At 38.7% G+C, this 27,436-nt stretch overlaps 1 protein-coding gene across 1 annotated transcript; it reads right to left on the minus strand.

Annotated features, from left to right (window-relative positions):
* Window positions 1-398: 398 nt before the first annotated feature.
* Window positions 399-27,436, minus strand: rnf217 (ring finger protein 217). The gene is made up of 6 exons (XM_026923308.3): window positions 26,211-27,436; window positions 11,529-11,759; window positions 10,539-10,703; window positions 5,121-5,322; window positions 3,629-3,700; window positions 399-3,430 (listed from the first exon to the last, which is right to left on the minus strand). The coding sequence occupies exons 1-6, from the start codon at window positions 27,081-27,083 to the stop codon at window positions 3,354-3,356; spliced, it is 1,620 nt and encodes a 539-aa protein (XP_026779109.1). The 5' UTR covers window positions 27,084-27,436; the 3' UTR covers window positions 399-3,353.

Below are 27,436 nucleotides of genomic sequence, written 5' to 3' on the forward strand. Positions count from 1 at the left end.
GGCTTTTCTGCATTTTTGCTTTCTCTGCCGCATTATTGAGGCATTTGATATAACAGTTTATTACTTACTATTGTCACCTACAGTACTCGGCTGCCATGCACATCTGAGCATGTGTAAAAACCACGTTTTGAAAACTATCCGTACATGTGTGCATGGGGCTTTTGTCCTGCAAGCTCCATATCTGACCGCCCACATTAAAAAAAACACCCATTCTCGTGACATGTTTCTTTGGTCTTGCAAAATCCCAAGATCCAGCTGCAAACCTCTAATGTGCTGAAAATACACAGTGTGTTGAAAGACAAGTAACATGTTACTCATTCAGATGGGGTTAAAACATTTTTATAAAACACTTTATACTGGAGCATTAAAAAAAAATAAAAAATAGACAAGGACGACTGTTGTACTTGCACAGTGTTGGTTGTATTGTGTGATATTTTATTATTAGCATTAAGGCCAAAAACAGACATTTGAGTCCCTCTTAACACGTCCTCATGATTAATAAACAAATCTTGGCAGGTCCGTTTAATTCTACATAGTAACCACTGTCTGCCAAAGTGGACTGATGTGACAGACTCGGAAAATAAAGTGCAGCAGCGTACAAGATTAAGCACTGTAAGAGGATTTGGGGGAGGTACAAAACAAAATCAAAAAGAGAAAAAAAAACATACATATAAGGTGTATTCATACCAAAATTCGTAACAATCATTAAAAAAAAAAAGGATTGTGCGGTGGTCTCATACATGTACCACAGGATCATCTGGAAAGTGTGCATGCATTCACTCATATGCGACTCGAAATTCAAATTATAAGTTTAAAAAAAAAAAATCCCTCTAACACAATCCCATTTACAGCATATTAAAAGGCACAAGAGGATAAAAGATACATCAGTAATACATCAGTAATACCACTGAAACCGGCCCAGTCGGGGCCTTTGGCTCACAGCAGAGTGCAACAGCAGGTCTCGAATGAATGTTCATGGACTTGTGACTCATGGCACTGTGACCTTTTTCTCATTTCTGATTCTCGATGCGAGCGCAACACTGTGATCCGACAAACACCAAAGTCGCAGCATTGCAGGAGTGAAAGAGTTGTGTGTGAAAGTCCAAATGCACTCCCTGAGAATAAAAGTGCCATAAACTCTCCGGCCTGATTGTGTCTTATGTGTGTGATTGTCATCACTGAAACACCGTAAGCTGCTTACTGATCACGTCAACCGGTACGAGGCACACATTCAACACCGTGCCTTTCTCGAGTAATGTATGTAACATAAACGCACTATAGTCACTGAGCGTAATATTCAACACTGGAAATGAATCTGTGATATTCATCGCAATTATATTCGCCGCTCCTCAATAACAATTCAATGGATATCACTGGTGTCAAAGGTCAGATATGGAATATTGTGTGCAAAGCTCAAACATACTGGAGGTTCATTTCTACTGGATGAACCTGAGAATAAATAGATACACATATGTACTAAAGAATGCAGATGTTCCTTCAGGACATGGTGGAGAAGTTCTCCATGTTGAACTTGACTTTAATGGTGGATGAGTGTACATCAGGCCTCGTTTACACTTCATATTATCATGCGTTTTTTATGATTATTATAAAAATGTGCAATACAGCATGAACTGGAGTTGGCAGGTTTTTGGCGTCCCTCACGTGTGAGCCCCAGACATGGATATTTACATGTATTCACATCAGTACAGTTACAAATAGAAGAATTGGACTGCCACAGAAGCCAAAAAAAAAAAAAGCCAATGCTAATCATCATATTCTCTTTCTGTGTTCTCGCAGCTATTATTTTTTGAATTCTGGGAAAAGCCTTCACTTGGTCGGATTCAGATTTTTTTAAAAACCATTAGTTCTGAAAACTGAAATAGGTTTCTCTTTTGCATGTAGTATTTAAAAGTCTGTTTAAAGTGAAAAGGAAGAATCACATTTTCACGAATCGATCCTGACTCTACCACAAGACACCAGCACATTGCTGGCCTAAAAGCATCTACTACTAATTGATTTTATTTCATTTAACATGTGAAAATAAGAAATATATAAATGTTCAATATTCGACCATGAAAACTATTTTTATACCCACCTTTAGTTACAGCCAACAGCTGTTTTTTTTTTTTTTTTTTTTTTGGAGAAACTGGTTCCTTATCTACCTAATGTGATGAGAAACATGCTTTTGTGCTGCTTCAAATGATGTGGCAGCTGTTTATGTTGGAACTGCATCACAAGCATGTCATGTTAAAATGCTAAAAAGAAAATCGCGGCAGGTAAAGACAGAATTTTACAAAAAAAAAAATAAATAAAAAAATAAAACCTTAGCGTGTGTCAGTGGACGGGAAGGCTCTATGCTAACACCATAAATGATAAACAGCAACACGCTTTTACTGCCCAGAGCCTACAGCCCCGTCCTCTTGTTCTGATTTCACAAAATTACAGTTTTGCGAATTTACAGGATACCTTGATAAAGTCAGCTCAAATGGGAGTTTTTCACATCCTGCGTCCTTTCCCCTTCAGTGAACTGCCTTTTACGCACATTTTATTCGTGTTTGGCCTGACGGTTACTTTAGCTGAAAAAGCAGAAAAGTGTACCTTTCAGGTATCCACTGCATTGCTATACAAAGGTGCAACAGCTAAACCGTAAATGTTGGCACCCCTGCTGGCGAATGAAAAGCAAGTATAACCTCGGCCCTAACTCCGTCTATCTCTCTTATCTTTATATCGTGTAAGAAAAATTAGATCAGCTCACACCACATCTATTTGAATGCATATAAATATCAGGTGTAATAGCAGGGGCTAGTTTGAATATGGATATCCAGATACACAATGCATGTTAGTGTGAGGTGTAAACAAGGCCTCAGGACTGACACAAATGGCATGGTGATAATCTCCTAGGCAGTAAGTCAGATCAGCATCCGAACACACACATTTTTGTTGATGGTGCAAAATTCCAGTAGAGTGCAGTGCAGCATGCTGGGTCAGGATATGTGTGTGTGTATGTGTGTGAGAGAACTGAATTCCTATTGACCCCATCAAATCCCTGAATAATCACTCGAAACATCCAGATAAAAGCATTCTATGCGCTAAAAAGAATGAAGCTAAAATGCACGACTCTCACATGAAGCATCAGTTCCATCTATAGTAAAGGTTTGTAAACTGGATGAATTCTTACATACGTTGCTGTGTTGTGAAAATCCTTGATGGAGTAGTGATCTGTGTGTTGGAGGTAAAAAGGAAAAAAAACAGAGCTCACTCGACCATCATCCATATCACTGTGTAGTGTGTGTAAGTGTGTGTGTGTGTGTGTGTGTGTGTGTGTGTGTGTGTGTGTGTGAAGATGGGCAGTCTTAGCACAGCCAGCGTCCAATGCCGTTGGGATGTTTATTCTTCTTACAGATGTAGTAAATGGGGAATGCGACCAGACCTGAGAAGAGATAATAAACAGCAGAGGATATTTCAGCACTAGCACCAGCTTTATGTTTATCTATGGTTCAGATATGGAAAAATATATAGCATGTACTAAATTTGAAGGCAGTACAGTACATAATAATGCAAAATATAACTTAATAATGAATCCCTTATGAATCCCTTCATATAAATAAAGTGTTACTGAAATTCTTACCTATAACCAGAGCCAAGGCTCCGATCACCACCACAAGGACAATGAGCACCGGCGCCACCAGCACTTTACTCGCTGAAGAATAAGCAACACACACGTTAGTGACATCAGGCCTGGCAAACTAGATCAAAAATAAGACAAAAGTAATGGCACCCTTTAAGTGGAGGAAGAGTTAGTGTGTGTCTGTGGTAGCTGACACGCTGCAATCGCTGAACTACATTACTAGAAGATTGAGTGCACACTATGCTCTTTCATGATTAGTCGTCATTTAGTCATTTTCAGCTCAGTAAGCTTTGCCTTTTATGGAGTTTTGTGGGTGTCCCTAAATGTAAATCATTTATCTCATTTATACAACATAGTATTTGTTAACAACCCAAAGACAAGAAGTCAACATTACACATTAAACACATTTTTATGTTTATACTCTGTATGTATATTAAGGATTCTCTTTCAGGCAGAAGAGCATGCAAACTGCCTGATAAGCTCATAACTCATCCCACATCAGTACTACTGTTTCAGGAAGATTTGACAGGAAGTTAACGACTGCTGCTGACTGACTTCATCTGCATAGCTCCAAAATGCTGAACACTGGGCTTTTGTTTTGCTGTTGAAGTGATTACGCTGAAACAAAACCCAAAAGACATGTTCAGTGTTTTTAACCATGTCAATTTAAATCAGGTGTGGGGCGTAACCCAGTGACTCACACTCAGAGGTTCAGCAAAGCATAGCGTCTGACTCAACATGACACGTACCCACATGTGATCAAAGCCATGTGATCATCTTGTGCTGTTTTGGTAAATGAATAAAAAAAAAAGAGGAACATACTTTCTTGCTACTTCACTGAGCACTCCTTTGATTACCAAAAAAGAATGAAAGTCTAGTCACTAATGTATGGGTGCGTTCCAGTAGCATGATGTGTTTACTGTTTTTACCAGAAGATTCCACATTAACAATTAACGGCCCCCACTTGAAGCTCAAATTTTTCCGACATCTAGAAGTTCATGAACTGTGACAACGTTGAGGTTTCTCATTATAGCAGAACCCACAGAAAGGTTGATTTGTGATTGATGCCGACTTGCTAATTACAGTAATTACAGTGTCATTTCTTAGTAATTTACCAACAGATCTGAGGTAAATGTTGATATTTCTGATGGTTGTGTTGTGTTACTACATTCATTCTGCCTTTATATGTATATATAAAAGAATTAACAGCCATGCGTTAGCTAGTTAAATCATCAGTCTCAGTCTTTACCTAGTTTATACCTATCCATGTTTCCCAGTTGCCTAGCAACAATGTTCTCACACCTTAAACAGTCATTGGCATATGATTACTATAAACACTGTGGTGCATCATAACATTTGGCAAAACCCAGAATGGCTTGAGCATTACTCTAACATCTGCGTAGTTGTAAACACAAACAGATTGTTGCATATATACAGGAAAACCGTTGTGTTTAATAACAGCGTTTATTAGAAAACAGCTAAACACACTCACCGCACACGGATCCACGGATGAGGCGGCGCAGGTGCGGTTTCTCAGGCAGGTAGCGGTACTTGCAGCCGAACACGCTCAGGTTGGAGGTGTGATCTCCGAAAAAGCGCAGCTGCCGATATTTTTCACCGCAGCGGTAACAGAAGTTGGTGTTGCACTGCGTGCAGGTCATGTGATCACAGCCGTCCACCCTCTGGATGTGGACCTGAAGGAGGATGAATAACAGGCTGAACGTGACTTTTGGTCAGGGCTTTTTATGAATCTTAGGTGGCTCTAAGTGACATCCAACATCAGACATATAAAACAACAACATCCTGTATTTTTACAGGGCCCCCTGGAGGATCGGAGGCCCTTAGCAACTACTCGTAGCTAGAAACAACACTCATGTTGTGGTCATCAAATGTGTAGCTTGGATCATTATTTGGCTTGCAGAGTGAAAAACATACTCGTGAACAGCCAGAAATGCTATCATTAGCTATTAAACTGAAAAGATGAGTGCTGTTAGGCCTAGTGTCAGAAAACAGCTTTAACATTTTAATCTTACTCGGAGACAGACACATACTTTTCCTGGGTTACATTCGGCTCTGGTTTTCCACCACATTTTTTTCCTGTAGCTGATATCAAATGTATTCATATTCGGTACATGCCATACTGTATAGTATATTATACTACTAGTATTTTTAAATAAAAAAAAAAAAAAATCATCTAATGTAATGTAATAATCCCCCAATAAATATAGCTATCCATTTACATACATTATTAGTATTTTCGTGAAGTGTTGTGTTTCTATTTTTAAATAGAAAACTGTGACTTTAGTCATTTGTGGTAATCATTTGTGGTGTGTGTGAGTCAAATCTAATTAATGACCCTTGATCTAATCTTTGGGTTGGTTTTTGGTCACTGGTTTTTGGAGAAACAGTCAGCCTACCACAAATCTCCACCTAACAGCTGCTTATACACGCCATGCATAAAAAAATTACAAACTCTGCACCACCAAAGTTATATTTCCTTAAGAAGTGGCCAGTCAGTGTACACAGGGTTTAAAACTCTCAACAGTGTTGCTGGACCCGATACACTAGTGTTTTCACTAAATTATCAAGTTTTTTTTTTTTTTTTTTTTTTTAAACTTTTTTTCCCCATTTTGTTTTTTTTTTTCTATTAGTTGCTGCTTGAATCAGACCTCTGAACATTACTGATTCACATCCTTTCCTGTCTTTGTTTTAAGAGGATCTTTCCTGAACCTCAGCCACTGAGAATGTCATGAGCAATCCAAGAAAACAAAGAACTGAGCAGATGAGCCAAGATCTAAACCATGAACAGGAGCACAACAGCTGTGATTAATGAGAACAGACTCCTTCCAGTAAATCTGGCTCTAAAGCTGGTTTGTCACAGAGGGACTCGTGTTGCTTCCTCAGTCCAGCTCAGAGATGCTCCCAATGCACAATACACTAAAGCTGTTCAATTCAATTCCATTTTATTTGTGTAGTACTTTTGACAATAGACATGGTTACAAAAACATGTAGACTTAGATGCAGTGGCAAGGAAAAACTTCCTGAGACGATGAGGAAGGAAACTTGAGAGGAACTAGACTCAAATGGGAACCCATCCTCTTTTAGGTGACAGCGGATAATCGGATTATGAATAATCACACTTCTACAATTGTCTATTGTAAAGTCAAAAGATCCTAAAAGTGTTGAAAGGATATTCAGTATGAGCATCATGACCTTCATGATTACAGCAGCAGTTCTTAGGTATAAATCTACAGTATCCAGGTGAGATTATCCACTGAAGCAAGGCTGAATCTTTGGCATAAACTGTTTCTTTTTTCTCCCTCACCATCTTTAGGGTATCCACCCGGGACTATCCACACATCAATCTGTTCATGTTTTCAAAGTATTTAAAACCACTTTCCTGAACAGAGTTGGAGCATATTTGCTTAGGTGTAGCCAAGAATAATGCAGGTAACTGCCTGTTCATGCTGATCACTTCAACGCTTTAGGCAAGAATTTTTCCTCCTCAAATGACTCAATCCTGCAGCATTACATCAGTAAGAAGAGTTTTAGTCACAAAGACACAAGAGTGTGTGAAAAGAAACACCCCAGTGTGTAAATGGAGGATTTTATATGGAATTAAATATGTGGCAAAAGTATTGAATGTAACTTTTCAAGAAACAAACAAAAATATACAATGAGAAAGAAGAAAAACACTCTGAAACTGAAAACAATGAACTCGGTGGCAAAAATGTAACATGGTCTTCAAATAAACAGCATTCTTCCTTTTCGCTAATCATGGTTTATGAACGCGCTGCCAGAGTTTCCGTTTACGCTCAGCAAGTTTATGTTTGCCATTCTGGCACAAACCTCTTGTGTGGGCGGGGCTTAACTGTGATTTACTCTCATTGGCTAGTGAGATTTGGATCGACAGCTCGAGTGTCCAGTTGAAGATGAGGAGGAGGAGGAGGATGACGCTGTGTGCCGTCCTGAGAGCTCATCTCGAAAAAATAGTCGCATGAGACTACCCAAACCTCAAATATTAATTACAAACTAATATACTGACTAAGTAAGGAAGTAATTTCCACTACAAAGTACTCCAGAATTCACACCACTGAAGTCTCTACTTCTAGGTCGATCCATTAACCAATGAGAGTAAATCGCAGTTAAGCCCCGCCCACACGAGAGGTTTGTGCCAGAATGATGAATGTAAACTTGCGGAGCGTAAACGAAAACTTTGAAAGCATAAACAAAATCTCTGGCAGCGCATTCATAAACTATGATTAGCGAAAAGGAAGCTTAGAAAACTGTTAACAAAGAATGCTGTTTATTTGAAAACCATTGTTTTCAGTTTCAGAGTGTTTTTCTTCTCTCACATTGTATATTTTTGTTCGTTTCTTGAAAAGTTACGTTCAATACTTTCAGCATAAATTTAATTCCATAATTTTAAACTTTTTAAAAATCTAAGTGGAATTATAAATGGTTTAATAACTCTATTGAAATTGTCTTTAACCTAACTTTTAATCAATATTCTAGTCCTCCTGCCAGCTAGCCGGCTAGTTAACTAGCTTGTGTTTGTCTAATAGATGCTGTGGGATTTCAGTACCATAGTCTCCACCTTCATATTCTCAGCAATTTATTTAACAGCAGTCAAAATATACTCATCACTAACATTTGCCAGGTTAGCTACCACGCTAATCTCAGATGCAGATTCTGTAGCTAAACGTTTCCATGTACGATATCATCGTGTAATAGACACATCAAACGTGATGTGGTTTAAAGACACTGACTCTATTCAGAGGAATATACTTTCTTGCTACTTCGAGTACCCCTTCTATTACCGAAAAAAGATCTTCTTTTCATTCATTAACAAAAGCTTAGTCGTTAGCTTATCACCATAAAATTCCACATTAACAGCCCATACTTGGAGCTCAAATTCTTCCATCAGCTTGAAGTTCACAAACTGTGACACTTCACTGATGTTTCATTATGGCAGAACCCATGGTAGTTTAGTTTGTGGCTGATGCTAACATGCTAAGTGTGATTACAGTGTAATTTGAGTCATATGGAGTCTTTTCTTAGCCATTTATCAACACATCTGAGGTAAATGTTGATATTTCTGATGGCTGTGTTTTGTTTTCACCACTTTACAATGTGTAAACAAATAGCTAAATGGCTGTGCTAGCTAGTTAAATCATCAGCCTCAGTCTTGCTAGTTTGTGTCTAGCATCCACATATCCCAGTTGCCTAGCAACAATTTCTCATCAGTTTTATCAACCATTTTTATCTTTTGTTTGTCTCTACACACTTACTGACACAAGTAAATGAGGTATCAGGTTGTTTGTGGAGGTCCAGAGTAAGTCTATGTTTTTAAATAGAAAACTGTGACTTTAGTCATTTGTGGTAAGAAATCTGACCCAAACACTAGTCTATATAACGAGAATCAGCCATAAAAAAGGAGGCAACCATTTAGAAATCATGTCTTTGAATTCACAGGTACCTCAAGGTTCTATGCTAGTCGCCAGATCATTGTGAATTTAAAGTCTGAAATCCATGTAAATATTTCTAAGATTCTAGTTTTCACTCATGTTGTTGCTGATATCATTTGTAATGCAAACCTTTGTGTTAAATTGAAAAAGAATGCCAAACAGAAGCATTTTCACTAGTGCTCTCAGACTTTCGGACCCCGCTGCATGTAATGATTATGATCGATTTGCACAGGATACATGGTCATCAGACCGAATGATCTGGAAGGCCATCTCCATTTTATTGTTCTGGGTTTTAAACTCAGCCAATACTTGCTTTCAGTTTTGTTTTTTGACAAACCTCTATACCCACAGGATATAACGGAATCTTATCTTTACAAATGCGTCAGTTAGGACAGGATATACTGTATATTAAATGAGCTTATTACTTGTCATTTATTGAAGGCAAAATAATTGTAATCTTTCCAGACGCATGCAGGTACAGTCTGTACAACTTACAGAACATGACGGATTTGGACAGGACTAAAATCCCAGAGATGTTCCAGTAATAATTACATTACTCCGCCTCCTCATGCAACACTAATTCAATCTGAATAGGGCCTAAGCAAAACGTTGATGATTCTGTGTAAATTCCACTGAGCAAAGTCTGCTGTGCAGAGCTGCAACTTCCTGGAATGCCACATTTCCACTCATTGTTAGGATGGAGGCAGAGAGACAGAGAGAGAGAGTGAGAGAGACAGAGAAGGGAGAAGGAAGTAAGAAAGACAACAAACATCCTCTTTTCATACTATTATTAGACAAAATGATTAGACACAGAAGCCAGCATGTAGTGTTACACTTCTGTCCCTCACCAACCTGAATCACAACTCAACTGCTGTGAATCCCTCAAAAGCAGGAACGAAAAAATTAGAGCTTAGTTTTCCAAAAGCACAAAGTTCAGAGTTGAATTCTCTCTATATCTGTTTTTCTGATTTTAACTTTACAATGCTTTTAAGAGACTGTTCCAGTTTCAGCACCAAAATCCTGCTGGTCCAGAACCAAAAAACCTTAATGGACTTGGGGGAGGAGTCATGGTGTCACCATGACAACAACTGAACTAAACTTATTTACATGACTGTCACTGAAACAAGATGTGACTGATGCAGTTTTTCCATTTGATGATTGCTGTTTAAAAAATGAGAGGGAAAAAAAAAACTGTAAATGGAAATTTTACTAGAAGATTAATCCACATTCTCGTACACAGCGATCATCTATGATGATATAATTGTGCAGTGTATAGATGGTGACATATTGGACTTTGAATGGTACGGGTATGTTTTTAAAGCCAGAGGTAAAACTAAAATCCTCTACGGTAGGAAACTTACAAGACATTTACAATGTTGAACATTATGGGTAAATTCAGGAAAAAAAAAAAAAAAAAGTGTGTGTGTGTGTGCGCACTGTACCTTGCATTGTGGGCATTTCTGGGCGTTCCTCTGGCCTTGCTCGATAACGCTGGCCCAGTTACGCAGCAGCTTGTCTCCCTTCCTGTACTCGCGGCACTTCAAACCCTCGTGCCATGGTGCATGGCATCTAAAACACCACACCAACTCGCACTTACTGCACTGGATCTGTGGGGAGACGCCGTGCATTAGGACACAAATCATAGATCAGCTGTTTAACAAAATAATGTTGACAATATGCTACTTTGTTTCCTAACGCTCAAGTATTTGGTCTTTGTTAAAAAGGTATTTCTGACATAAAAAGACAGAATTTAGGTCTGTTAGTCATAATTTGAATACTAGCATGAAAAATACCTTATGTTTTGAGTTACTAATATTAAGCGGAGAGAGGTTGTATATGAGAGAATAAGATGAAACCATGGTTATAAATTTTTTCTTCTATTTTTGTGCATCAAACAGTAAACAGGAACGAATTGCAGGTAGGAACTAAAGCTGTGAGTGGGGAAGTGAAGAAAGGTCGGACCACACGTGCCATAGGATTGGTACAAGGAATCATTCAACCATTTGGATTTTTTTTTTCTTCACAGCATCATACCTTACTTACATAGAGTTCTCAATCTCAATTCAAAGGTCGCTTGTCATGCTGTTACTGTGTGATATTTGTGGCTTTGTGTCTCGCACATACAAAATCACCGGACGTCTGCTGCTTTGTCACTTGCTGGTGTGAATGCAGGGTTAGGGTTAAAGTCAAAAAATAGATCACTATAATCCATCAGCAGCCAGCTAGCTGTAAGAAAACTAACTAGCTAACATTAGAGAAAATCACCATTCACTGATTTGACCCATTGCGTAACTAACTGTGAATTTGTGACTATGGAGGTGATGACCACATACTGACTAGTGGTATTTTTGATTTTTCTAAAATATGCATCATTTGAAAAACACGTCATAACTACAGGTAGTTGAATAGATCAATAAGAAGGTTCGCTGTACCTTGTACTTGGGCTCGTCTTTGCTTTGCACCGGCTGGCCGCGTCCCTTCAGCGAAGTGAACAAGCTACACTTTGGACAGGTCTTAGTTCCCGAGTCCAGTCTGCCAAGTTCCAGGAAGTACTTATACTTAGCCACATTCTCAGAGGCCAGGTGGGCCAGCACCACGCTCTCCGCCAGGTATCCGCTGCACTCTGGGATTGGACACACGATCTCTGCAAGGCCTGAGACAACCTGAGGATGGAGACACATACACAGCATCATGCAACTGTAAGCATGAGAATAAATAAAGAACAGATTTAAAAAAAAAATCTGTCATAAAAAAAGATAGTTTCCCCACTATTTCTGAAACAAGATTACATTTTGTCTGGTCATTAATGTAAAAAAGTTTATTTTTATTTTATTTATTTATTTATTTATTTTAAACTAATGCAGTATGTATCAACCGCAATCAATGACACAGACGCGTGATGCAAATTTACTGTTATTACAATAACAGTAACAATTACAATTTTTACAGAATGACACTTCAAACTTTTTATCTGTTTAAAGATAGAGTTAATGTTGTAGAATCAAGAAAATACTAAACAAGTCCTCTGTTGTGAAGTTCTGAAAAGGTACAGCTTTATTTCTAACTGTTACTAAGCGCTAATCCTGGAGACTCCTTCCATAAATGCCAAATAAATGCTTACATATCAGTGGTTACATTTTGATTTTTAATCTGTTTATGTAGAGCTCTGTGGTGTAAATGTGGAGCTCATTAAAAGACAACAGCAACAAAATACACAAAATACAAGTTAAAAGCATACTTTAATTTACTATGAAGACACACGTTGAATTGATTATGAATGTACCAAATGTATAGTGTGCATTATTTTTTAATAAATGAAGAAACATACCTCCGGACACTATTCACCAAACCACAACAGGACATTTGTAACACTAACGCACTATATATTGTTTGTTAAGTGTAACTGCAATATGCTGTATTAAGCTAACCTGCTGTACATTTTGTCTGATGACAAACTGGATACATACACAGAATATTTTAAACTGAATCACGCTGATCGATGACGTAAGCAGAATGTAGTAAGTTTCATTAATCGTTATTCGGGGATTTTCGTTGTGTAGTCTGACATGGAGAACATGTCACTGCGCTGTCTGTTATAGAATCCAGCCAATATGTTACTGGACCCACTAGTACAAGAGCATCTGCTAAATGACTAAATGCAAATGTAGTAGTTACAGTACAGTGACTGACGGGACACTAAGTCAAAGATAAACGTTTCAGTTAAAAAAAAACCCATCTGGGACTGAAGTGGTTCATTGGTATAGTGCATACGGATGTGTAGGAAAGCACCTGAGGGAACCTGCTCTGACTAAATTTAACAGCTGAATGAAGTTTAATGTGAAGGCGTATGGCTCGGTGCACAGTGACCTTTCCAAGTCTGCAGCAAAAGCCTCGGGCATTCCATTCGGATTTCTTACATACCAGAGGAACAGACTTGGTTTCTTGCCCAGGAATCAGAGGCTTTCAGCGAGTATCTTGGATTTCCATCAGCCTATTAGACTTTACTCACAAAATTCAATGAAATCACTTGTTTTCATATTTACATCAGAGCAAATAGGTTTAAAATAAAAAGCTGCAAAAGGAATACATTCTGTCCTCCTTTATTCACTCGCTGGGATAAAGATATCCCAGTTCCTTCCCTGTAGTTTCAGAAGTGTCAACTTTGCTAACAATCCTAGCAGGCCGAGAGGACAAACAGAATTTTACCACTAGCATAAGTCAGTGGACAAGATGGCTCCTTGCTAACAGCATAAATGATAAAAACGCAGAGTAGAATGTGTTGTTTACCGATCAGAGACCAAAGCCCCGCCCTCTTGGCACACAAAGCTGAAGTTTGTGAATTCCCAGGTCAAAGTTCACCTAGATAAAGTTAGTGTGAAGTGAAAGTAACAGCTAAGGAAATGCAGAAGGAAATGCACATATGCACATATTTTTCCCATGGCCTTTCCCCTTCAGTAAACTGCCGTACATTTTTGGTGTCTCCCATATCGCCATAGCAACGGAAACCGTACATGGTACGGCTAAATGATGTATGTAAAACATAAAACATTCACAGCACTGCACAGAATAAGAATGTAGAAATAAGTAAGCCAAAAGTATGTGGACACCTGACCATGACCCCAACCTGTGGTTCTTCCCCAAACTTTTGCCACAAAGTTGGAGGCACATGATTGTCTAGAATGTGTTTGTATGCTGTAGCATTACAAATTTCCTTCACTGGAACTAACAGGCCCAAACCTGTTCCTGCATGACAATGCCCCTGTGCACAAAGCGAGCTCCAGGAAGACATGGTTTGCCAAGGTTGGAGTGGAAGAACTCCGTTGTCCTACACAAAGCCCTGACCTCAACCCCACTGAACACCTTTGAGATGAACTGGAACGCTGATTGTTCACCAGACCTCCTCAGCCTACATCGGAAAACCTTCCCAGAAGACTAGAGGTTATTATAACAGCAAAATGAGGATTAAATCCATATTAATGCCATGCCTTTGCAAAACGATGTTCTACAAGCACAGATGGGTGTCATGGTCAGGTGTCCACATCCTTCTGGCCATATAGTGTAGTTTTTTTTCTTACACACTGTAATAATTGCCAGACATCTTTGGAAGACATTGTTGGTATCCAAAATGTCTAAGATGTTGAAAACCCTCACAACACAACACATCCTGTCAACTTTAAACAAAGCCAATTCTTTCCAGACGTCACTTTTTGCAATTTCCATTTGAACTCAGTACAGTCGCTTCCTCATAGTCGCTAATGAGCAACTGAACGTCTTCCTGATGCGTCTTCATCAAGTTCTTGAGGGACATCACTCTGCATAGTAAAACAGGATGTCTGGGGAGGTCATTCTTGCTAAAGCTGTTGGATAGTGTAATTTTGCTCCATCTCTTTTAGAATAACTCTACTGCAAGCTTCTTACAGAACATTATGTCATAACATGGGTTATGTTGCACTGTTCTGTACCACACAGATTAATCGCATATCTGCAAGTGCCAAGAAATACATATTTACAGACAACTCCATGCTGCTTCCCAAACTGCATAATGAGCACTACCATAAATAGTAATGACACCAATGGTGTACTGACAAACTATTTAATACAGCAGTATTCAGTTTAGGATGTGGGCCAAGCACTCGAAACTCTCAGGATACAATTATCTGCTGACATTTCCTCAGTATTAAGTGTTACGAGAATAAAAAAAAAAAAAAAAAAAAGTGACAGTCACAGTTACTGAGCACCAGGTGAAAGAGCAACATCTCTCATTGGCTCTGCTTCAACCTAGCATAAACTTTAGACACAAGATGAATAGTGTTAGCAGGTTAGCTAAATTAATACAGACATACCAAGGTGAGCAGATAGCAGAGCGTGAAATATATATATATATATATATAAAAAAAATACAATGAAACACTTTCCATTATTCACTGCCAGGTATCATGAGTTCTTTAGCTAGCTGTGGAATAACTTCACAACTGGGAACGATACAAATTCCATGATACACATTTATTCTGTTGAAGATAAAATGGCTGACTGTCACTCAGTAACTTCGAAAGTGAAACTCCATCAGTACTAAATCTCTTATCATATTCTCTATTCTTTTATAATTTAGTAGACACAATTTCAGACACTTTTACATTCTCACACTCCTGTTTAGTTCCTTAACCCTCTCACACTCTTTCTTCTCTCCCCTATTCAAGTGTGATGACGTTTGAGTACAAATTTACAGCTAATTCTGACCACAAACCCCAGACACACCTCTAACTCTGAATTACTAGTACACTCAATAATCACAATTCAATAATCATGCTTATTTTCAATAAAGAAAATCTGCAAAGTAGCTTAATCAGAGAAAAAAAAACAAAAAAACCCACAAAACATCTGAAGTTTTGGGAAACAGATACGTTCAGCGTAGTCCATGCAAACACAACAGCACAATTTGCATGAGTGAGTGCTTGTGAGGGATCTGTAAGCTGAGATGACTAATGTTAGCCGTTAGTAAAACAAAATTCAACCGCATTGTAAGAGGCAAAATTGCTGGGATGATTATAAATAAATAATAAATTATATGTTGCTATTTCCAACCTATTGAGGAAAAAAACTCAAAACATGAAACAGTTGGTCATTAAAAATTTGATCATCATCTATAATGCTGTTATTATTATGATGATGATGATGATGATTATTATTATTATTATTATTATTATTATTATATCATTTTAGAATTAAAGCAAGCATTTCAGTCTGGCTCGTTTTTGGTGAGTAATTTTTGCTTCTTCAGCTTTGCTCTGCCTCTCACCTATTTCAAATCAGAGACGGTTCCAGGGTGTGAATGTTGCGACACACTCTTAAAGATATAAGCAGAACCTTTCCCATGATTAGTACTCTAGTGCTTGTTTCTTTTATTATATCACTAAAATTAAAACTACATTTGTTTTTCTATGTCTGCTGAAATCAAAACAGTTCTTTATCTAGTGTACAGACCTTTGGACTCTCCTGCATATAAATCATAACTATTCAAATTTAATAATAATTTCTTAAATTTCTTAAATAATTAAAAAATTCTCTACACTCAAAACAACCCATTTCTGCTCAGAGTGATAGGATCCTGTATCTCAATCTCTAGTTTCAGTCCACGTATAACACCGGCGCACATATGCCTAGTGGGAGGGAAGAAAGTCCTGTAAGAAAAAGTAGCTCGTTGAGCCTGTCTGATTCTTTAAGACTGGTTTGATGAGGTGTCAGGTGCCTTCTCAGTGACCCTGCTCACATCTGACATGTCAGGTTAAGCACTTTGACTTATCTGTGTCACTGTTTGGTGAAGAGAGAGTATTTCCTTCACAGGGTAAAACACTCGTTCACTTCACACCTGCCAGTCTACTATGCTCATGCCAATCTGATAGCTAGCACAATAGCATGACTGAGAGCTGCACGAATGTGTGAAATGTTCTCTTTGTGCCAAGAAAAAGAGCGAAGAGAAAGTCAGTGTGTTTCAGTAGAGGTCGTGTTGGACTCCGTGGTCAGGATTTTAGTTTTAGTTACGTTTTTACCGACGCTCTCACGCTCATATTCAGTCACTAGCACGTGGAGCTGCAACAACTAGTCAACATAACTGTAACAATTATCATCATGGATTTTTATATTCGGCATGTTTACGTAACCATGTCATCTAAATGCGCTATAATGTAATGTAATTAATAATGTAATCAATAATACGCATTAGGCCTTTATTCCCGCACTGAGAAAAAAGGGATATGTGGTCCGTCAGAAAGTTTTTAAGAAAAAATATTATGTATAGTTTACATAAAAATATTAAATTTCAACAAAACATGATTTCATTGCTTATACTAACTTAATGTAAACAAGATTCTAATTACTAGATTGAGTTATCTAGAGTTAACGTGATCAATTCACGTGATCAGTTATGTAATCTCACGAGGATGTTGGCACTGATGGGAACTATAACTATAATTTTAAATTTAGGCAATTAAAATGTGTATAGTAGAATAGTGCAGTGGTAATGCAGCTGTTGCAATACACCAGCGTCGTGAGTTCGATTTTATACAGGGCTTTGAAAATACATGAATAAAATCATATTGGAAGTACAGAAACGAATTGTATAAATGTTACTCAATTCAATCACGTCGAACCGATGTACGCATCTGAATTCAGTAAATTCAATGTGGGTTTTTTCGGTGGGGCAGCAGCAGCGCTGTTACTACGTGCACCACATAGCACTGTGCGCAAAACTGCTCTCAGGCAGACCAAACACTGCTAAATATGGAAAAAAAAACATTAGGGGGTATCCTGTTATAGGAAAATAAATAAATAAAATCAAGAAAAAGGTGGTGTGATGCACAGTGGCGACATATACTTATTTTATCCCTTCTGTGTTGATGCACGAATATCAAAAGTGAAAGCATCTGAAATCTCCTGCTTGGTGAGTGAAATATGTGCCAGTGATCTTTGCCAAGTGATATGTGTTACAGCCGTTTCATTTATAAGCCACATTTAAACCCATGTATCGATTAATTGTTTATTAATTCACATGAATAATCAACATATAAAATATTCATTTTTTTGCAGTAAGAGATCTGAGCAACACCTTACAGCCATTTTTAGCAGAAAAAAACAACCAGCACTAATAAAATTAACTTCCATGTGACAGTTTGTACCTCCAAGTCTGTCCTGAAGCTAGAACGCACTGAAAGCTTTACTGTCTTTTATTCGTATTCCATGTTATCACCATCAAGCTGGATTTTTTTTATTGCTAGCAGCGTTAGATATCAACAAACTTTGGAAATGTCACGCTGAGATAAAGGATGCTGGGAAGAATGCTAAACCTTTTGAGAAAAGAATTCCTCATACGTAGGCTTGCTCTCATTTCTGGTAAAACGATGAGCGCCGCTCGTTAAACTACTGGAATGAGATTCATGTGAACGTGTAGCAGCACAGACCTGCAATTTAGCACATAAAACAAAACACATACCACAGACTGGAATCACAACCACATCGTCTCGTTAACGCCAGCAGGGCGGAAAACGGAGGAATTATTGTGTGATTAAACAGAACATAGATACGAGAATTAAGAGTTTGATCCAGCAGATCCTAAAATTACATGACATGATAAAATTTACCGTGAGACTCCAACATCCCCCGGCTCAACTATCTAAGGTGTCATTAGTACAAGGGCAGATGGTTCTGCTGGTTTGAGCCAAGGGCAGCTGGACCTCTTTGCCTTCCCTCAGTGGGAAACATGGCTTAGTTTCTCTGTCCCTGCTGATGCATGATGACGCCAGCTAACCAAGGACGAGGAGTTCAGTTACAAAGACGGAGGTGAAGAAGTAAGTTTGAAGTTTTCAAAAAGGAGTGGACGATATGACAAACTATCCTGTGACACGTTATTATCCACACAGTATGCGTCCCAGTGTAAAGATTTGCTAACACACTACCAGAAAGCCAGCCAACTTTCACACATCTTTTCAAATTGCTGCTCGCTGCATCACAGGGCAGAGTAACACACTCGGATTAAAGCGCTATCCGCCGTCTTACACATACATGAGCTCACAGTCGCTCACGAATGGCTAGTGTCACTGTGCTTGACAGGTCAGAGAGTACATCATCCCAAAGAGTAAATATTTTAACATTAAATCAGCTGCCTATTAGAGCTTTTAACTGTTATTTAAAATATTAGAAGAAAGATATCAATGACACCTACAATATTGTGACTTTTCACAATATTTCCGGGCTGTACTTCATGTTGCATGAAACTACATGATAGCCCTCATCTTACCTAATTTATGGTGCTAATTTGTGGTAAAATGGGGGGAGGACCTACAGCTTGGCATCCTATCCTAGACTGTGAGTATCGTTGGGGAACATTTAGGCAGAATTTCTTTTGTTAAATAGCAAAATTCTCTTATAGATGTTCATAGAATAAAAACAAGAACGGGCCCACCACTGACCCTTGAGGTACACCAACTGTCAGATCAAGTGTAGTTCAAGAAAAAAAATGTTTTGTAATGATAAAAATGCTGTTTCCCTAAGGGTTTATCTAAAGCCTGTCATTTTTACTTGTACATCTCTAGGATTTTAGTCCTGTCTGAATCTGTCATACCCTTTTTTTTTAACAGAATGTGTGTACGTGTCTGGAGAGATGTATGCTGTGTTTTACCTTCTATACAATGACTAGGAGAAATAACCCCAGGTAATATATATCCTGTCTTGTTGGTAAATACACCAAGATTCCATTATATCTTGTGGGAAAAGAGATTTTGCACTTTTTCTTCAGAAGAAAGACACTCCAGGAAGTGCTCTTGTCTATCATCTCTGTCCGAAACCAAAACAAAACCAAGCATTATCGGAGTTTAAAATTCAGAATATAATTCAAAATATGGACGACTGTCAGAAAAACTACACTTCCGTGGATTTTAGGTAAGTGACTGACGTCCTAGCGCAAGTTTAGCCAACATATACGCTATGGTCATGTGACCTTCTAACGCTCAATCTCAGCCGCAAGTCCTAGAACAAGCGCTTTTAATAAAGGTCAAAACAATCCGATATTAATGTATTAATATAAGGTGCATGTATGCAGTATGCATGGAATTTTTTGGTGTGACAACCAGGCATATTTATTGAAATAAACTCTCATCTCAAGTGATTTATATACTCTCAAGCAAAACGATCATAATTACTACAGACATTATTTAACAAACATATGTCTAGATACACACGGCGTATCTAATATACTAACACGAGCTCTGAAGTCAGACTTTCATATTTCATTTCATTCTAGCCCCTAAAGACTACGCTAGCTGAAATTGAGCATAAAATACCGTCACGAACAATCAGTGATAAAGACTTCACGGTCATACTAATATTCTTTTGGTTATTAGTCCAGTTCAGCTAATGTGGTTTTCGCGGATTGCTCATATCCCAGGGCAAGCCCCGGGCATACAGCCAATACCCGCGTGCCTACGTTCTCGCACTTATACACACCAACACGCATAAGGAACCTGTGGAACCAGTTATGAGAATATCAGAGACACCTGAGCTGATGTGAAGTCATGGTGAGCTAGCACTGAAACATTGCACCTAGCATCTGAAAAAAATAACCTACAATAATAACACACTCATAGACGCTAACAAAACCAGTTCAATGGTATTACTGGTATCACATCAGCAAGTCTTTTATCAACAGTCCAGTCTTAAAATTATCTTCTTCCACCTCTGATTACTGATAACACAACTATATAAGCATTAGGTAAGTCCATCGTGTAATGGAACTGTTCCTGTTCTGTTATCGTGCTAAAGGTTAGCCATACAAACATCAGCGTGGTCAACAAAACAGGTTTCCATATGGTTATTCTGCACGCTTACAAAAAAGCTGTCATCACGTCCAACGCTACACATCGCTTTATTTATTTATATAGAAACTAAGGTATAAGCGCTTAGAAAAAGTAACTAAGTCATTAGAAATATTTGGATCAGGTTTGTTTTTAAATTAAAGAGATGTCATTCTGTCAGAGCACTGAGTGGAACATGTCCTCATGCTAAGTGCCTGACGTTCCTTCCGTTATATCTCTCCGACGTTACCATTCAGTCATGTATATTTCGTAAAGCAGACATTTCCCTCCCATCCGGCCCCTGTAAGAGTGCAAACATTAACACGTCATCCAGTAGACGCATTTAATCAAGCCTGAATCAATCTTCACCATCTCGCCAGTTTGCATGTTCAGCATGTTTTAAGGCCAGTCACACTCGACAGAGCTGAACTTGCTCAGCAAGCACAATCCATCCATCCATCCATCCATCCATCCACCCGCTTATACCGCTTATCCTACACAGGGTCACGGGGGAGCCTGGAGCCTATCCCAGTGGACTCGGGGCACAAGGCGGGGGACAGCCTGGACGGGGTGTCAACCCTTCGCACACTACGGACAATTTAGAGATGCCAATCACAATCAGCCTACAATGCATGTCTTTGGACTGGGGGAGGAACCTGGAGTACCCAGAGGAAACCCCCAAAACACAGGGACAACATGTGGGAGGCGGGATTCGAACCCCCAACCCCGGAAGTGTGAGGCAAAAGTGCTACCCGTTAAGCACAATCAAGACCGTAATGTCACCGTGTCCTTGTTGTTGTCCCCCTTAGAGCCTCAAAAAAGATGGGAAACAATGAAGTGATCAACCACTTCACCAGTCCACTCAGGATTGATTACATCACGCCACCTGCGGTGATCGTCTTTACCTCGTTTTAGGATTTCGTCTTTTACAGAACCTGAAATGTGTCTAGCAGAGATTACTGTATGTGTGTAACAATCAATCCACGCCCCGGTGCTGTGATACCACCTGACTTCAAAGTGTATTATTTTCATATACAGTAACTGCACGGTCTGAAGTGTGTAATTCTGCTCAAACCACAGCAATTTGCCAAAGATTCCAATTTGATATTTATTACTGAATGACGCGTCATGCTTTTTAACAGTCGTTACTTTTCTCACCAGCATCTATTTTTCTCTCTTGAACTTAATCAGACCAAAAAAACAGCTTGTAATCTTATAGAGAAACCAAAAAAGCATAAACTCCTCCATCCTGAGGACTCTCCTGCGCCGAGAAACTTTACAAAGCACAATGAGTTACAAAGCGCCGACACCCAAGACTCATAACCCAAAAATATACATCTTTATTTATCTATTTCTGTAAAGCTGCTTTGTGACAATGTCCACTGTTAAACGTGCTATAGAAATAAAATTGAATTGAATAAACATCTCCAAACAAAAACATCACCACATCATTGATTATATGTTTTTCTTTGTTCAGCAACAGCACATTTAAAAAAATAGCTGTTTATTATTAGTCTTAGATCATGTGGAGCGTCTGCTGTACGAGTCTCTGTGTATGAGCAGTTACTATAGAAACAATATCTCATTAGAACGAGCATGTTCGTTCATGTTACAGCTGTTCTGTTATAAAACTTAATCTACACCCTCTGACTAATCAGACTCGAGAATTCAACCGTGCCAAGGTATAACGTGATGTAACACCTAAAACCCTTAATCTGAAATAACAAATACAACATTCAGTGCATGCTATTATAGGAAAATAATCAACGAGGACGTGGTGTGATACGACTCGACATGAGGTGGAGTTACTGTTACCACCGAGGTAACAGTAACTCCACATCATGATTGATTGTTGATTGATTGAGAAATGTTTTTATAAGAAAACAAAGTTTTATCCTCTTATACCACAGAAATTTGCTAACATTTAAATTTGCTTATTCATTAAAAAATGACATCTGAATCCTGCATGAATGGATAACACTGCTGCACATTATCATCCAGCTCAATGCCACGGTCACATATCAAGACCTCATTCAGACTTACAGTTAATGACAAACCCTGTTTTAACAGGTCAAACCAGCTGAGCGCACCGTACAGAAACGGTCATGTGACACAGGTACTGACAAACCCCATTACATAATCTGAGAAATATGGAAATATGCTAAATTACAATTATGATAATAAATTAGATTACTGATAATAAATTAGCTGACTGATGTTATCTTCAGCAATGTTACTTCAGTTCATTTCATTAAATAGAATTATATCATAGCGCTCTTGAATCCTAAAACCCGACTGGCCAGAAGGTGTTGAATAATTTTTATCTAACGGCAGCTTTGACAATAGTTCCTGCGACAAGACAAATCACAGGTTTATATAATAACACATTATTGTTTCTATAGCAATATCATTTCTCTTTCACAGGGAATTGTAAGATGGACTCCAAATAATCTAAGACTAATGATAAACACATAAAAAATGCTTTCTTATTTAACAAACATATAATTGTTGATTATGGTGAGGTTTTCTGTGAGGAGATCTTTATTTAACATTTAAGGAAGGAGTCTCCAGTGTCAGGACTCAGTAATGGTTTTCTGATGCAGGGATTTTATGCTTTCCTGTTTCCCAGTAACATGACAATTTTGTCTTATTAACTTCAACAGAGAGGAAAAAAAGACAGGCTGGTGAAAAAGCGAATGTTTATAGCTGCTATAAAATTAGTGATAACAGGAACTAACTTGTTTTGCAGATGTTCTGCAACATTAACAGTATTGACGAATATTGTCACATGTAAATGCGACATTCTGTAAACAAGTACAAATCGACGCCAGTGGTAATGCGTCCGCTGTCAACAAGTTTAGTTAAAATATACTTCAAACTGGAAGAAAGATATTGAAGGAAAAACTATCAGACTTTTGACCTTGCTGTGACCTTGACACTTTTTGGATCAATTCCAAAATGTAATTGGTTCATCTGCTGGTTACAGTGATAACTCCATATAAATCCTACAAACATTCAACCACTTGTTCTTGAGATATCGCTCTAATGAGAATCTCGGACAGACGAATGGATGGATGGATGGATGGACGGACGGACGGACAACTCGAAAACATCCTCTGCCTAGTGTCCAAACAGCTACTTGTTATGGCAAGTAACAATGAAGCTGGTCAGAGTTATAAAGGTACTGACGATACCCGAGACATGTATCTCAGAAATGTGAAGCAGTGACTCAATTTACAACAATATTATCATTCTACTGTCACTGCTGTCCAACTATTTTTTTTCCCCATATTAGCCACCAAGTAGCAAGCAAATCTCAACCGGACAATCAGAACTACAAGAAAGTCAGAAAACATCAGACAAGGATATCATCCTCATCAGATCAGCCTCTATCTGACCCCTGAAAGATCATTCATACGAGTGCAAATGAGATTAGGGAAGAAAAGCAGCAACAGGCGAGCCGGTGTTACTCGATTACGCCAATGCGATCTCTGAAGCCTGCAGCCTGCACGCAGCCCTTCCACTGAACAGCACGCTAATGTAATTAGTGCCTAGAGAGGCTGTGCTCTGTGATTAAGCAATCAATTTCAGTACAACACAACTTCCAGCCTCCTCCCCTGTGCCTACACACACAGAAACACCCAGGAAGGAACCTTTCATTGTTTCTCGTCAGACTGAATTTCATTACAGCCATCATCAAACTTGCACAATGCAACTCAAATACTGTATAAAAATTTTCGGTCTAGCTTTCCGACTATCGTTTTCTTTTATTTGGGTATCAGACTAGCTTTAAACCTCATGACACATTGTTCAGTGCCTTTTCATGTAAACTGTAATATGTTCGGCTTTACTGGCACGGCCTCATTTCCCGCACTATGCTTCCATGATGATGATGATGATGATGATGATGATGATGCAGGACAGTCAGATCAGCAGCCAGGAAACATGTTACTACCCTAAACCAAGAATGACTGAATGCAGGCTGCCATTAATATACAGGAACTGAGTGAGAAAGAGAGAGGGGGAGGATTAATGTCAATATTTTGGCTACTCTGGAAGCTCTGATAAATTTTATTAACCTTTAGCTTTGTAAGCCACCCACATGCATCACGTCCGAGCTACACTGAAGACTTAGTATCTATAATATCTGAATACACGCACTCACTCTAATGTTATCCTTTCTGTAGCAACAGAATCCACACTGACTTGTATTTAAAAACGTGCTCTTATTTAACAAAGATGTTTGTTTAACATTTACTAAAGGAGTCTCCAGTGTGAGTGCTCTTTCCACTTTTCCACCTCTTTCCACTCATAACATACTATTACCTGAATCATTCGGCATCATTTGCATCATTTTACATGGACACTTACTGAATAATACACCTTAGGGTTTAAAATTGTAAAAACACACAAGCGGTTAAGGAACATGGATGTATCATTACCTTAAGGAGAAAAAAAACCTGTATAGTAGCTTCCCCCTCCTTTTTTTGAAACACTACTGAGATAAAACCTGCACCATTTGGAAGGCAGCTGGTTTATAAAGTTCACATGTGCTTGTTAGCAAAGGCAAGCGCGAAAATCCCAGGACTCTCGCTGGAGTCGGTTACGACACGTAAACATTCAATAGTCATCATTTCAGAAACCGTGGCAATTAGGAAATTGGGAAATTGTTTCGACAATTCAACGTGGTTTCACATTTACACCGCGTAACAACTCTGATTTAGAGGCGGGGTTGGTGTTTTTAGTTTCAAAAAGGTATAATGTTATAAAAGTTGAGTTAGTTTTAGAGGCGGGGTTAGTGTTTACACCTTTTTGAAACCAGAACAGTACAAATTTTAAGTAAGGGTTAGAGGCGGGGTTAGTGTTTACACCTTTCTGAAACCAAAATGGTACAAAAGTTAAGTTAGTTTTAGAGGCGGGGTTAGTGTTTACACCTTTTTGAAACCAAAATGCTACAAAAGTTAAGTTAGTTTTAGAGGCGGGGTTAGTGTTTACACCTTTTTGAAACCAAAATGGTACAAAAGTTAAGTTAGTTTTAGAGGCGGGGTTAGTATTTACACCTTTTTGAAACCAAAATGGTACAAAAGTTAACATTAAGGTTCAGAGGCGGGGTTAGTGTTTACACCTTTTTAAAAGCAAAACATAACGAAAGATAAGGTTAAAGTAAGAGGTGGGATAGCGTTTATATGTTTTGAAATCAAGATATTATGAAAGTTGAGGTGGGGTTAGTGTTTATACCATTTCGAAACATAACGAAAGTTAAGGTAAATGTTAGCATTTATACCTTTTTGAAACTGAAATGGTTATAAGTTAGGTGTAGAAGCAGGGTTAGTGTTTGTATCAAAATGTTAGGAAAGTTAATGTAAAAATAAAGGCAGGGGTAGCATTTCTACCTTTTTTTGAAAGCAAACTGTTAGGAAAGTTAAGGTAAATTTACAGGTGGGGTTAGTGTTTATACCTTTTTTAAATCGAAATGTTATGAAAGTTAAGGTTAAGGTTAGAGGTGGAGTTAGAGTTTATATCTTTTTGAAATTGGAACAGGATCAAATTATTAAAACATTTCTGATGAGACTAGCTTAGTCAATTTCCAGTCACATGTCTGCTGTCCCACTTATCACAAGATCCTTCTGAGCTACACAAAAAGAAGCTCTCATGGTAAAATAATAATAATAATAATAATAATAAAAAAACTTTCCCTTCAAAAGGAAGTTTCTTCATGAAAGTAGGTGAAACGAAGTAATGAAGTAATGGCTATCAAAGCCAAGCTGGTACCTGAGAACTGATGTATGTTTTCATACACTCTTCACACACCGGCTTTTTGCAACAGTGCAGGGAGCTGATGGATCTGATAACAAGACACACGCGACACTGTAATATTATGTTATTCACGTAGAGAACATTGCTCAACACTGGAGGCTCTGCAAGGTCGCTCAACGTGTACGGCTCTGGGTAATGATCGAGTTCAATATCTGGATCTGAATTTGATGAGTCCGTAGGAGGTAAAACCGACAGATCTGAAGGCGATGGACTTCCACGCTCTGATGACAGGGTGGTATCTGAAGGCTTCCTATAGTTATCATTGGCTATACAGTATACAGTGCAGTAGACGTGCTCTTTGGATTGGTGATGTTCATCTGCACTTCTGGAATCACTGTTTTCTTCAGAAACAGGAAGTTCAGGATCTTCTAATTCCAAGGATGTTAGGAAATCTGGGAAGTCGGAGTGACTTTCCTCTTCCTCGTTGAGAGACGAGCTGCACTGTGTCCTTCTGCTCCCAGCCAACCTTCTGTGGTCCAAGTTCTCCAACATGGAGTCGACTTTGTCCAGCACTCTGGGGGTTTCCACATTACTGTCCCCTCCAGTTCCAGATGTTTTCGCGATTCCGAAATTTCTCCGTAGGATTTCTACCGGTGACGTTGTTCTGCACGTGTCTTTATCCCTGCTTTCGGGTTTGCAGTGCTGGAAGTCCAGCACATCAGCCACACTGGGCTCCGTGCTCTCTGCGTCTTCCTCTCCAAAATCAGAGCTCTGCGTCCCAACTTCCACAGCCACGTCCGCCACATTCCCCACGGTCTCTCCGTCGGAACCGCTAAAACTAAGCATGTTTTTCGAGGCCACATTCACGCAGCCGAGCTCATCTCCCATTCCCGACAGAGAGACAAGTCCACATTTGTGAACTTGCCTTGTTTCAAACTCTTAAACAAGAGCGCAACTGCCATCAAGCTCCTACTTCCGGCTCCGCTTAAGATACAAAAACAAATCCCTGTTCACTTCATGCGAGCTCCTGTTAGCCTGTGTGAACCGACTTGTTTCTTTAAAGTGAACAAAAAACACCTTACTGTCCCTCTGGAATTCAAAATGCACCATGATAAGTCATGTTAAAGAAACCTGAAGAGAGTAGATCAGTTTGTCAAGCGTCATGTTCGCCTGTTATAGTGCTAGGTGACATTTACCGTAAATCCTGTATAAAGAGCGCAAACGGAGCCACAAACAGCTAA

This window comes from Pangasianodon hypophthalmus, chromosome 19 (assembly GCF_027358585.1).
Source record: "Pangasianodon hypophthalmus isolate fPanHyp1 chromosome 19, fPanHyp1.pri, whole genome shotgun sequence".
Lineage (NCBI taxonomy): Eukaryota > Metazoa > Chordata > Actinopteri > Siluriformes > Pangasiidae > Pangasianodon > Pangasianodon hypophthalmus.

Excerpts from the sequence above, each read along its gene's own strand:
- rnf217 (XM_026923308.3), bottom strand. The coding sequence starts at position 27,083 with ATGGGAGATGAGCTCGGCTGCGTGAATGTGGCCTCGAAAAACATGCTT. Across the intron at positions 3,701-5,120 it reads CATCCGTGGATCCGTGTGCG|CGAGTAAAGTGCTGGTGGCG; the intron begins GTGAGTGTGTTT and ends CTTATTCTTCAG. Across the intron at positions 3,431-3,628 it reads AGCCTTGGCTCTGGTTATAG|GTCTGGTCGCATTCCCCATT; the intron begins GTAAGAATTTCA and ends ATCTCTTCTCAG.